The 13,487-nt window shown below is 33.7% G+C and overlaps 1 protein-coding gene and 1 long non-coding RNA gene across 4 annotated transcripts; both read left to right on the top strand.

The window, feature by feature from the left end:
• Positions 1 to 7,080: 7,080 nt before the first annotated feature.
• LOC138132232 (uncharacterized) lies at positions 7,081 to 8,105 on the top strand. 3 transcript variants are annotated; one of them, XR_011160024.1, is made up of 4 exons: positions 7,081 to 7,177; positions 7,255 to 7,569; positions 7,625 to 7,709; positions 7,767 to 8,105. It is a non-coding gene; the product is annotated as an uncharacterized lncRNA (long non-coding RNA). The 3 variants fall into 3 exon arrangements; XR_011160023.1 differs by having other exon boundaries at positions 7,133 to 7,411; positions 7,493 to 7,569; XR_011160021.1 differs by having other exon boundaries at positions 7,139 to 7,569.
• A 2,752-nt stretch (positions 8,106 to 10,857) lies between these two features.
• On the top strand, positions 10,858 to 13,467 carry LOC138132220 (PR domain zinc finger protein 5-like). Its single transcript, XM_069049653.1, has 2 exons — positions 10,858 to 10,936; positions 12,241 to 13,467. Exon 2 carries the CDS (start codon positions 12,255 to 12,257, stop codon positions 13,401 to 13,403), a length of 1,149 nt encoding a protein of 382 aa, XP_068905754.1. The 5' UTR covers positions 10,858 to 10,936; positions 12,241 to 12,254; the 3' UTR covers positions 13,404 to 13,467.
• The last annotated feature ends 20 nt before the right edge of the window (positions 13,468 to 13,487 follow it).

The following is a 13,487-nucleotide window of genomic DNA, read 5'->3' as shown; positions in this document are numbered from 1 at the left end:
AGCACGTTTCATTTATTTATTGATTCTTATTATTTTTACTTAAACATGTCCAGAAAAACGACATTTAGTAAACACTTAACCTCAAAATTACAATTCTCACCAAATTTTACACTAAACAGCGTCGCCGATAGTAATTATCGAGGAAAATGGGACGTTGGTGGTTTTTTGATTTTTGAATGGACTTTAGTCACGTTTCTTATTACAAATGTATGATTTTTACTAACATTGATTTAGGTATGCTTACTGAAAACATACAACGTTTTATTTCAAGATCTCATATTAGATTTCTTTGGTTATAACTTCATTTGTTATAAATAAATTAAATGTACTTTTGAGTGGCAGTCAAGTCACGTTTAGTTTTTTTCTTCTTTGTTCATTTTATTAAATCGTGGAGAGCAATTATTTTAACACCTCTTCGTCTTCCCAAAACAAAACTTTTACTACCTTAATGATTTTAGTCTATTTTTACCAAGTTTCGAGGAAATCACCAAAAACATTTTTAACACCTTTTCAGTCCAGCCTCGCTGAAAAATAAATTTATTGCAAAACAGCTGTAAATCATCAACCGACTATTCTTTCTTATTCTATTCATTTAAAATTAAAAATTTTATCCAACCCTTGTTGAAATAAGCTTGTTTTGCTTAGATATATTTTTTCTGAACTAAAAAAAAATTAATTTCTGTCTAACTTTTCCAAGCATGTATTTAAAATAAATTTTTAGCAATAAATTAACATATTAAGATAACCGCAGCCATATCTGATTTGGAAGAAATTTTTAACCAGTATTTTTTAACTATTTAACATAACATTAACTTACATTACATTAAAATTGTACATTGTAAATTAACTTAGTAAAAATATTAAATCCCTCCTTATGAATTTAAAAGCTTTAGATTCTTAGAAGAGCTTTATAAAATTTTCTATTCTCCAAGCACAACATTCGCATGTTCTTTAATTCCTCGAACACTGAATATTGATAAGATACATTAATATCAAATTCCTCTGGCATAAAAAATGTTTATTTATTACCAATTAACTTTCTAAGCAGACCGATATATGACATTTGAATGGGAACACAACTCTATTAAACTTGAACCAATTTCTGCATTTTACCATGCCAAGATTGTATCTAACAGGGCTACTAGAATAGCAAATTTATCTAAAAATATTGATGCAAATTGTTACTGCTGAAGAATGAAAATGACACATTATTAGACATACCTGGTGTTTATGTGGCATTTTTGCCAGGGCATGTGTATTACTGTTGTGATAAATAACATCAATATTCTAGGATAAAACAATATTTAGCAAATTTCGTTGTTGAACGAAAAATTTAATTTTGAGAAAAGTTGTACAATTGGTAGGTATAAAAAAATGGTGGATGCGCCGGGAATCTCTAGACATTTTTTCCCTTTCTTTCTTATTTTTAAAAGATAATTTTAATCCCTAAAAGTAATTATACATAAACGAAATAACAACTACATATTTAAAACATATCATTTATTTTTGCCTCCTGCATCGTTTTCAAGCAATGCATTCGTGCAAAAGAAGCGTAACTTAATAAGTCTTCTTGTTTGAAATTGCCGCTAATTTCAAATGGCGCGGGTTAATGAGACGACGTCGGTAAAACAGATACCGTTATCATTATCGACCTACAAACTGATCGAAGAAGAAAAAATCAACAGAAAATTATCATACCAGGCAATAATCATAGTCAATCACGATCATCAGTAGTTTTAAAAGAAAATCCTCATGCAGTAAATGATAGTGAGTGTAAATAGAGTAGTGATTAAAATAAAGACATCAGAAAAACTGTGTTCCATCACAAAAAAAAAAATTAAGACTTCCAACCACCTTCCGATCCACCAGTATTTCAGCAGATCCTCAAAACTTCTACTATTCTCTCTTACGTCATATTGAAGTTAATTGTCTATCTGTATAGTTTATTTGACAATCTTTAAAGGTTATTCCTGGTTTATAAATTATTTCCTTGTCCAGAAGATGTCATCGTAGACAATAAATATAAAATTAGATCGTTAAGGTGAACGTTCTTCTGAAGTAAATTTTTCAATGATATATTTTACACATCCTTTACTGTCGTAATTATTCAAGAACGACTAAGAATGCAACACGCATAAAACTCCATTGTTTGTTAAGAAAAACAATCAATTTTTTCAACTACCTCAATAGAAATTAAGCATTTTTTCCCTCGTTTTAGAGTTGAACGGATCCTCTTCTTAGTAAATTACTCATTGCCAAAAAACAATATTTTGACGAAGTAGGAAAAATATACATATATCAAAAATAACTATTTTATTGATGTCCAACCATCAAACTATTGAATTTCAAGTTGATACCTTTAATTTTGGGATTTAAGCACACCCCCCCCCCCACTTATAAAAATCTTGTTTATCAAAAACGCGCTTTACAAAGGTCTACGAACTTCAATCGTAAAACCTTTGACCGTTTATAATCGGTTTGTTATTTATCCAATCGATTCCATTAGTTAACGATTGATTGCATTACATCAAAATTTGTTATTACCAAACCTTACTCAGTGATCTAATCTGTTAGATGACAAACATGAAAAATCGAATACCACTTCCGTTTCTTAAAGAGGTAACAAACTACTTAATTTTGTCCCATTAAATTCTCTGACATTGCCAACCTTTCAAAAAATACATTTCTAGAAGAAAATTCAAACTAAAATCACCATTTTAGTTGGTTACCTAAGTTACGGAATGACAGTAGAAAATTATGCTACATACTTGATTCATGTTTCGAAATTATATAATTTTTTTTTTGTAATATTTTTTTATTGCCCTCGTGTGTAAATTGCCTGCTGGTATAAAAAGTAGTTCTTTACACACACGTTGCGTAAATAACTATTACGTTATGAAGTGTACACATTATTTTAATTAATAAAGTGTGTCCAATCATCCCAGTCCATCCCACCTGCTTAAATTAAATTTGTAACGACGTTCTCTTTCGAGCAATTGACTATTTCCATTATTATTTGTCTTCTGGCCTGAATCGAACGAACTGTAATACCCCTAAGAATCGATTTATTTTTTACACGACTTTAGATAAAACATTAGTATTGTGTGACACAGTTACAAGAACTCAATTTTTATACTCACCGAACCATGACAGGTAGTTATCGACTGAAATTATTTACTTCCACACAAATATACAGAGTGATGAGTGAGACTAATTGCACTGCTTTAATGAGTACTCAGTATGTGTTCAAATTATGCGACGTACGTGTTCTTACTATTATTATTATTTCTATATTCCACGTACCATAACCTCAATACCGGTATATGTAATTACATTTTCCATTGTGGTCCAATTCTTTTTGTAGCGTATTATATTTAATAGTATTAAGGTAGGCCACTGGGACAATAATAAAACAATAAATTTAGTTACCTAAATTCCACATTAATAGGAAAAAAAGTGATCATTAGGCGAGGTCATGTCAATTTTTATTATTTTATTCTAATCATGTTACTGACTGGCGGTTGTTATCTGATTTATGTCTAACATGTCATTAAACAGACATTTAAACAGTTCAGGTTTCATTTACGTCGGTTCATGGTTAATATAAAATGCACACAGAAAATCGTGCTTTGTTACAATTGGAATGATAAATAATTTTTAAAAAATCTTAAAATGAATTTTTAAGGTTCAAATCCAACGAAAATGTATTTTTGTTCGAATATGACTTTAAAATGCTAAAAATGCTTGTTTTTAATATACGTGAGTATAATAAAATAGATATTTGTGTATGAAGGCCAAAAAGTGCATCTTTTTCGTCCGAGTCTTAGTTTCTTGCCGAGGCTCAGCCGAGTTTTTTTTTCGATCACACTGTATGTATGTAAGATTATGCATTTCTAGCAGTTACGCCTTATGTACTGATATCTGACTCGTGAAACTTCACTAGGTACATTACCCTATCAACTACGACTACAATTTTTTAATATTTATAATCTTTTATTTCCTTCATTTCGTCCGTCAAATTTTCCTTCCCTTCGCATTCATGACCAGCAAAAATTCGAAACGTCCATTCCATAAACAAATTAAAAGGTAATTTACCCCATCACCCGCCAATTTTGCATACAAAGAAGATTCGTGACGGAAGCCCCGCCATCCAACACTTGTACCGGTGCCGCCGCCGCCGCCCCGTCTGACGTCCGGCGGCGGCGATCAACTTGCGTGTCTCTCGCGTGCGAGGGTGGACAGGAGTTTCAGTCACTCTGACCTTGGACCCCCAAGTGCGTTCACCTTTTCAGGCCTATCGATCAAGAGAGTCGGAAAATAATTTTATTGACGGCAATTCTCATTATCGGAATTAAATATGCAAAGGAGCGGAGTGTGAAGGAGAGGCGGTGGCGGTGGCGGCGACCGAAAACTTACAAGTTCCACGTTATAAATATGACACGGTTTCTTTTCCAATTGTTGAACTATCGGCGGCGGTATATTTTTAATTTTTTATGTAGGTATTCAGCGCTAAAAGGAATCCATAGAAATTTATTGGGAGCTCTTTGTGTGTAACAAAAGTTATCTTTTCATCTCTCCTTTCAAGGTCTGCATTTTGTGTGACATTTTTTGAAATTCACTTATCATTGTTCAATGTATTTAAATAATACGGTTTTTTTGTTCTAAGCAAACAAAAGCAGTTTTGTTACTTACAATATTCGACACGCAACTCTATAATTTTTATTCTTTCAGAAATTATTAGTTAAAGCTCAGAAATTTTTAATTTCAAAAATTATATTTTGCCACATAAAAACTGAAAAAAATTATTCATCATACATCACGTTAATAACTACAGAATGTATTTATTATTGTAATTATTATAACAAAAGGGGCACGGCATCCAGGCCGGTACCCATCCAAACACCGATCACGCCCAACATTGCTTAACTGATTGAATGACGATCGTCAAAAAAAGCGGACACGGCATCGAGGCCGGATTTTATTTTGTTTGTACTGATTTCATCATTACCATTATTATTATTTACTGATCAATTAACTATAGCATTTCCTGAAACTTTATGCCCGCCATAATTCATGGTTGTAAACCGTAGCCGGTGAAAATTTTGACATAATGAACTGTTGTTAAGTTCTGACAAAATTATAACCGCATGGCTACGTAAATCACTGAACGGGATAGTTGATTGCAGTGGTAAAATGTTTTTGTCGTGACCTATCCTAATAAAGCCGAATAAAAATGTATTTGCATAGTTTCGTTAATTTAGAGAGTGGAAAATATCACGATAATCAACAAGAATTTAGGGTTCATGAACGGATAATTATTTCAATTAATACAAGAAAATTAAAATCTTGTTTGACACTGTTTTGGGTTAAAAAGATAAGGTGGAAAAAAATATACATACATTTAGACTTCCTGGTAGAATTGTAACATATTGTAAAAAAATTTTTTGGGAACTGGGGTATGTAGGTTTAATTCATAGAAATAATTATAACACTTCTGTCGTTTTTGATTAATGCTTTATTTTATCAGAACAAATAAAATAATTTCAAAAAAGAAAAGCAAACTAGGTAGGTACGATACCAAAAAACGTACAGAGATTTTCGCAACTGGTGCGATAGTAACGCCCCCACAGGGAACGGTTTAATTTCTGACCAATTACGTCTCATTACTGGCTTCTTTTTTATACTACTTCAGACCGGTTGAAATGTAGGCGTGGAATTGTTCATTTTCCAACCTTTTCAAGGTGTTCGAAAAACTGTACCTCCGTTCTAACTGATTGTGAATAAAATACTTAAATTCAAAATTCAGTATTTGAGTACTTGCAGATCGTCAATAAAATATTTTGAAATTTTCTCCAAAATGAAGTAATTGTTAATCGTTTTTCTATTGGTACTTTTGGTTTTATTTAATTGGGCATTTCTAAACCAACTAAAAACATTATCAGATACTTTCCTGACAACGAAACTAGACTAAAAGAATGTTTTTTTTTTGGAGAATGCTTAACAACAAATCTAGTCTAAGCGATAATGGTAAAATGATAATATTTACTAAAGTTCTTTGTCATCTTTTCATCTCAAATATTACAGTTCTAACATTGTCAGAAATTTGAAATTCTATTTGTTCAAAGCTTTTAAAAAATGTATAAAGTCCTTCTTTAATTAACATTATTAGACAGCTGTGATAAAATATTTACAAAATATTCATTAAGAATGGATAGGACATGCAATCTTCGACAAAAATACCTGAAATTCGAAATTCTTAAATATCTAAACCTTACGTGTGATAAACATTAATATAAATGACATGACGCCAATAACAGTCAAATATGTATATTATTTACAAGTACGGAGGTATTTTATACTTTACCAATATTGTTTTATTTCCATGAGTTTAGCGCCAAGACTTAAATTGGATTAAAATTTTAATTTTATCGAGATAAAAACATATACAGGGTGAGTCGGGAGGAACGGCCGAAACTCCGTTTCCGTGTATTTACACGCAAAAATTATGTAAAAAAAACTCAAATGTTCTTATTCGATTTTCATTTGTATACTCAGATACTATAAAATTTTGTGACTATTTTTGATAGGTTGGTAATACTTTTGAAACATGAACTTAGGAAAGCTGATTAAAACACTGGCAGTTGGCATGCAAAGTTATTTTGATATTTATTGTTAAGTAATTCATTTTCACTGTTGAACACAACATATTTATTACAATGGCATAATTCCGAAGGGATTTTATTAATGAAAATGGTTATTCGAAATATTCACAACAATCGGTGCAGCATTATTTGCGTGTTTTGTATCCAGAAGAAGAAGTGGAATGTCGTGTTCTTGTTCTTGCTTTCGTTTCCCTCCATTTTCGGACTTTCCCTCAAGAAAAATTCTAAAGAAAAAATCACATTTACGCCTTCACACATATTCCTTGGTTCAACAACTCCCACCCCCTCATCTTTTCCCACGAATCCAATCATGCCAGCTCCAACAACAATTCACTTATGCCCGTTTGCACCGTTTTGTAGCTAAGCATTACTTACCTTAGGAAAGACTTAAAGTTATGTCTTACCTAAGTCTCTCATCCTTTGCACCGTAGATAGTTAAGCACTCCTTAAATGTAAGCGACGGTAAGGTCTATTCAATTTGGCAACACAGCAAAATTCTAGTAATATTGGCGGCGGTTGGTATAAACTTAGTTACAAACTAGATTTTTGACAGGTGTTTCTAACCACTTCTCTGTTATTGTTATCATTACAGAGAACGGTTAACGATAGTGTTTTTGACTTTTTTTACATGATGGCTAATTATCTTGAAAACAGCAACGACGATATATTCGAGGACGATTTTGATATCCTCAAAATAATTCTGAGCATTTCGATACTCTTGATGAATAAGGTTTTTATAAGAGATTCCGGTAAGTACCTATAGTCACTCACAAACCTAGCTAATGTAATAAAATAATCAAAATTTTAAAATAAATTGCATTCCTTTTTAGCCTAACCAAGCAAAACAACATTGAATTTGTTAGAGTTAATTGAAGATGAGATAGAACATCGAACATCCTACAGATTTGTAAGAAATACAGACAAATAAAGTAGCAATCATATAAATATGTACTTATTTTCAGCACATGATGCCACAATTTTTAACAGTAGTTGTGTGTAGGTAAGCAAGGTTTGATGCTGGACATTTTTCCAATTGTGTATTGTTAAGTAATGTGCAAAATCCACAAATTACATCAATAAGTTTACAATAATGTATTTACTCAGGTGATAGTGGATCACCCCTACGACCATACTTTTTAACACCCATATTGAATTTCCTGTACTTGCATATGGCCTACGGTTAAAAATGGACACTGCTTTGACAGTAATTATTGCTGCAGGAGTGCTACACAACTTTGCCAAGTTAAACAATGAACAAGAAGCACCACCTGCTGAGGGCATAGAACACAATGTTTTGGAAGAAATGATCCAAATTTGACAAGTACCACCTATAAATCCAAATGCAGAGGACCATGCCAATAGAGACATTAGAAATGGATTTATAAATAATCATTTTGCAAATTTATAATAAAAAAATTATTACAATACAGAATTGTTGTTCCAGTTCTTAATTTTTTTAATTGTTCTTTTTTTAACTCTAATTCTACTTGTAGAATTTGCATCTCCATTTTTCGTTTTTCTTCGTCAAACTCCACATTCCTCTTCAGCTGCTGCTCAGTTAATTCGGCTATAGACAGCCGTTTGTCCCATAACCTTACCTGGCAACTCATGATAAAATAGTAACAAATTTGCTGATCTAATAATTTAATGTAAAAGATTCGCCGATGCGAAGCTTCGACAACCGACAAGAAATGGATAATTTCGCGCCAGCGCCATCAACATCACAAGTCCGAACAAAATATCTTATACGCATGTGCCAAGCATTGCCTAAAAGTTAGGACAGGAATATTCGGGGGCTTAACTTAGGCACAGCTTAAGAAACCATTTGGTAGCGGTGCAAATGAAATCGGCAACTTAAGTCTGGTCCAATACTTAAGCATTACTTAGTATTGACGGTGCAAACGGCCATTAGAAATAACATGCAGGACTTCTTTTTATGATGAGACTGTCGATATGCGTAGAGCTGTGACCAAGACAATCACCTGACCAGCCCCCTCTTCATGAAGAACTGCAAGCAGTTGAAGATGCCAAGCAAATTTGGGATCCGAATTGCGAACCAATGTTTTCAATAATTTAAATAAGAGTTCAATGTTATCTTGAGCAAGATAGATTTCATTTCGAACATTTTCCCCAATCACTAACTTTTACTTTATGTCATATGTTTCTCAAAATACACATTTTTTTTTAGTTTTTTAATTAATTCAATTAATTTTCTTTTTTACGCCCCCTTTTCAACCGCGTACGCCTATGTCTAATGTCAAACACGCAATTGTCATCGTAATGACCAACATTTGTATTGCCAACATAAAAAAAAATGTCACAACGTTTTATAGTTATTCGGTATTTATATCATTACTGCTTGATAGATATCATAACATCTAACACCTGAGATTCAATTTTGATTATAAAATAATTTAGTAAGAAAATTACAATGTGAGACAGTTTTTTGCTAGTTTAACTTCGTATTGGTTTAGTAACGTTTATAGATCTCATACTCAATTAATTCGTGTTTGCTAAGTTCATAAAGTTCATAACTATAGTTCATTCACGTTGGATTTTCCTCGTCAAGGTCAAATTATTTAATTTTTTGCCATGCCATGCGTAGACTGTAAAGTAGAGGTTATGTTATTTGCTGTCAACAAGTCAACTTGATAGGGATTTTTCAGTTCTTGGCTACATTTAATTAACGCAATTTTCAAATTAGCTGTTAATAAAACCTTCCTTTTTCTTTCCGCCATGGTAATATTACCCATGAATAGGACACGAATAGAATTTTATTAAAAAACCTGTGACTTTATTTCACAAGTCAAACTAACACTCAAAATTAAAGACGTCAAATTTTTCCAACACGATAATGTGAAAATTACTAGGAAAGGAGGAGCAGGTTTTCAACATGACAACAATTTGACAGGGAAAATCCAACGTTAGTTGATGAACTAACAACAATAAATTTTTTCTATTTGTATTTGTAGTCCTATAACTGTTCGTTGTTGCAAATGAACAGATTGGTTAATAGATCCGCCGGAATCAACTAATCGTTGGACTGCTGTATCTAAAATGCCAAAACAAAATTAACATTGTTCACTACAGTAAGGACAAATACAATTCAAAGAATCAGTTTTGGATTGTTTGTATCCCGGCGCATCCACCCAAACGCCCCCTCCAAATCTCAAATTTACCTTCCCAGGATCATCTTCCTGTTGGTGTAGAGCGCCCTCGGTGAGCTCGAGTAAGTGTACGCGAGCTCCGCCGTCTCCTCGGTCACATTGAGCGTCTGCAGCGCGCTCTGGTTGATCTCCAACAACGCCTTCGGATGGATGGTGGGCCTCCGGTTGGCCGCCTTTTCGCTCAGCGCCATTTCTCTCACCGACTCCCGCCACAAACCGGAAACGAAGCCGCGTCACGGCACATCACACTCCTCGAGTCAAAGTCGACGTCATTATGACATGTGGCCACTTGGTGTTTACATTTTCCGACGGATTTGTCAATTATTTACATTTTCGTGTCGGTCGGACGCCGAAGACAAACCATTGAACTGTTTGGGACTCATTGTAAACGTATCCATGACGATGACTTGGTAACTGCATGTTTGGAGCGGAAGCGCTTCCGATAAGGTCCACGGGTTTTGTTCGGGGTGACACTCGGGGTTAATTAGTCGAAGTTTGGTTGTCGTTAGGGGTGAAGTCGGGACTTGGAAAGTGGGAGTGGGGTGGAAAGGGTGGAGTGGTTGCAATTTAGCGCGTCTGTTCTTTAGGTCTAGATCTTCATCAACAAAAGTTTTTAAGGGGAAAAATTGTTACAAATGTTTTCTTGCGTAGTTGAATTAATCGATGAGATGTTTTTATTGACTAATAAATAATCATAATAGGGAAAATACCTATCGGCTTGGCAGCTGTGTATGTCTAAAAGGTTGACATTTTTATTATTTCATAAAAATCTGCAAAAGTGCAAAATTAAACATTTGGTCAGCCGAAAAGTCTAATATAATGCTTGTTTTACACGGTCAAAGAAATTGATGAATTTTTTGTTGCGTGTAATATACAAAATTGTCGTGAATAAATTGACGACAATAAATTGATGAATAAATTGTCAAAATAGAACCAGCTCTAATTTTTCGTGAATTTTTTGGAGAATTCTAGTTACATTGCGGTTTATAAATTTGTACCAACTTTAGTGTGAAGACTGTCAAGTCACATGTGAGAATATCGTTTCGGCAACTGGCGTATTATTGTCATCGTTTATATTATAGTGTTTATTTGTTTTGATATTGAAAGGTGAGGTACTTTAAATAATAATATAGCATTAAGGTTATTTTCGTGAGAGACCGGGTTATTTATTGTTGACCGGAGCGGTTAAATGAAACAACGGAATGGTATGAGTTAACACGAAAACGTACCGGTTGTTAGAAATTTAGGTTATGGGATGGGTTAGTGTCAAAGTCAAAACTTCAAGTCAAAAGCATGGACGGTGTCATAACATTGTCATCCCGACAAGTTTAATGGATAAAGTTGGCAACACATTCACACATTAGCGGTGCAAAAGTCCCTAGTTTATTGTGCGCAAAACTTTGGTCGTGTAAAACACTTTCACATTTTCAATTTATTCATGAATTTCTTCATGAATCAATTTATGAATTTATTCGTCAATTTTTTTGACTGTGTAAAACAAGCATAATACAAATGTACGGTACTCTCGTGTCAAAAATGGATTATTCCCTAGGATTTAGGGATATTCGTTACTAGGTTGCCATAAATTTGGTTAGGTTGGAGGCTATGTAGTTTCTGGTGACAAACAAAAGATATCCCAAAAATGTAAGACAGCAAATTAATTTTAACAGTTGCAAATGACTAATTTCTCGCTAAGTGATAGATGATTTTTCATTTCACAATCAAATTTGGTTACTGGCGGCATATTTATTTGGATTTAATCTCTCAATTCAAAGTAACCAACCTTAGGCATTCAAAATAACTTTTGAAAATTCTAGTTACACACAACATGAAAAACGTTATTTCCCTAAAAGTTCGAATTCTAGGGAGTAATCCATTTTTGACACGAGAGTATAATCTGTTTCAAAATCAAAAATCCACCACCTGTGGAATTATGTTGGCAGAAAAAAAGAAATCCCTAGAATAAGTTTCATTTTTTGGGTTGGCCCAACCTCCCGCCAAAATTTGACATTGAATTGTTGAGTTTTTTACGTAACACAAAATAATTATTATGTACAAAAAGGTAGTAGCTACCATATCATAGCTTTTGAGTGAAAAAAACACGATGAATTACGACCTAAACGACTGTCAACAGTTTTCTTTCATAACCCCACTTTTTTCTGACACTTGCAAACACACTAAAAGCAAAAGTTGGCGACGTTGTCGGTTGTATTTTCGACATAAAATGCAGTGGATTTTTGATTCTGAAACAGATTATAGGTATTTTACACTTACAGCACTCCAACTTACAGACTGAAACCTGGTTTTCGCGCTGTAAAATACCCCTACCATACTCTAATGTAAATAACTACGTACCTACATGTTTTGATTAGCTGTTTTTTTTTTGTATTGACGTCAAATGAAATTTTCAGATTATGAAATCAAAATGCAAAATTTCGAATATACCGAGAGTATCCCGAAATGTGGCTACGGAAATATTCACAATTGCAAGAGATGCCCTTGCGTGACCAAATCACTTTTTCACATGGTGAATCACGCGAAACGTTACCAGTTACCACTCGAATCATCCAGCTGCGAAAGAAACGATTTGGAAAACCACTACTGCAAGAACTGCAATTTTGAAAGCGATCTTGTTGTTATTTTAAAGCAACATCTCAGGGAATATCACAGAAAAGACACTGATTGTGTGCAAGATCAACCAAAAAGTGATAGTGAAGTAAAAAGCTATATTTGTCCGAAGTGCTCGTTTGAAACATATTCTGTTTTACTGTGGATCAAACATTTCGATGGTTCATGTTTTGATACAGAAGAAGAATGTGAGAAAGTAGATACAGCATCTTGTAGTGATGAGAAGTCGTACCGACGTGAGTATTGTTACAAAAGGAGAAAAGGGGCAACAGTTTTGAAAAAACACCAGAACGCAAGGCACCCATCTCACCGCAACGAAAAATTTCATTGTTTCCATTGCAATTACAAAGGAAAAACAAAAAATCATCTAAGGGAACACCTAAACTATAGCCATGCCCCTCCCGAAGCTGTACACTGGTTTCATTGTAACGAATGTCAGCTTAAATCTAAAAGTCATTTCAATCTGCTAAAACATAAGAAACTTCGACACTCAGCAAATGCTGTTCATTGGTTTAGCTGTGATAAGTGCGAATTTAGGACGAAACGCAACGACAGCCTAACGCGACATAAGAAAATTCATCTCTCAGCCAATGCGGTTCAGTGGTATAGCTGTGATAAAGGGGAATGCAAAACGAAATATAACAGAGACATTAAAGAACATAAGACAATTCAGCTTTCAACAGATGCCATCCAGTGGTATAGCTGTGATAAATGCGAATTTAAAACGAAACGGAAGGACCAATTAAAACGACATACGATAAGACATCTCTCAGCAGATGCTATCCAGTGGTACATCTGTGATAAATGTGAATTTGAGACGAAGAGAAAGGACTACCTAAAATACCATAAAAACAGTCATTGCCCGGGATGGTTAAGATGTGATAAGTGCAAATATAAAACGAAAAGAAACGACCAAATAAAACAACATAAGAAAAAACATCTGTGAGCAGATACTTGTTATATGCTTTAGCTGTGATAAGTGCGAATTTCGAGCGAAAGCAAACGTTGAAGAAAGACTTAAATGAGAACT

Source organism: Tenebrio molitor, chromosome 5 (genome assembly GCF_963966145.1).
Source record: "Tenebrio molitor chromosome 5, icTenMoli1.1, whole genome shotgun sequence".
Classification (NCBI taxonomy): domain Eukaryota; kingdom Metazoa; phylum Arthropoda; class Insecta; order Coleoptera; family Tenebrionidae; genus Tenebrio; species Tenebrio molitor.
The sequence above is the reverse complement of the archived record's forward strand: the minus strand, read 5'-3'. Positions and strand labels throughout refer to the sequence as shown.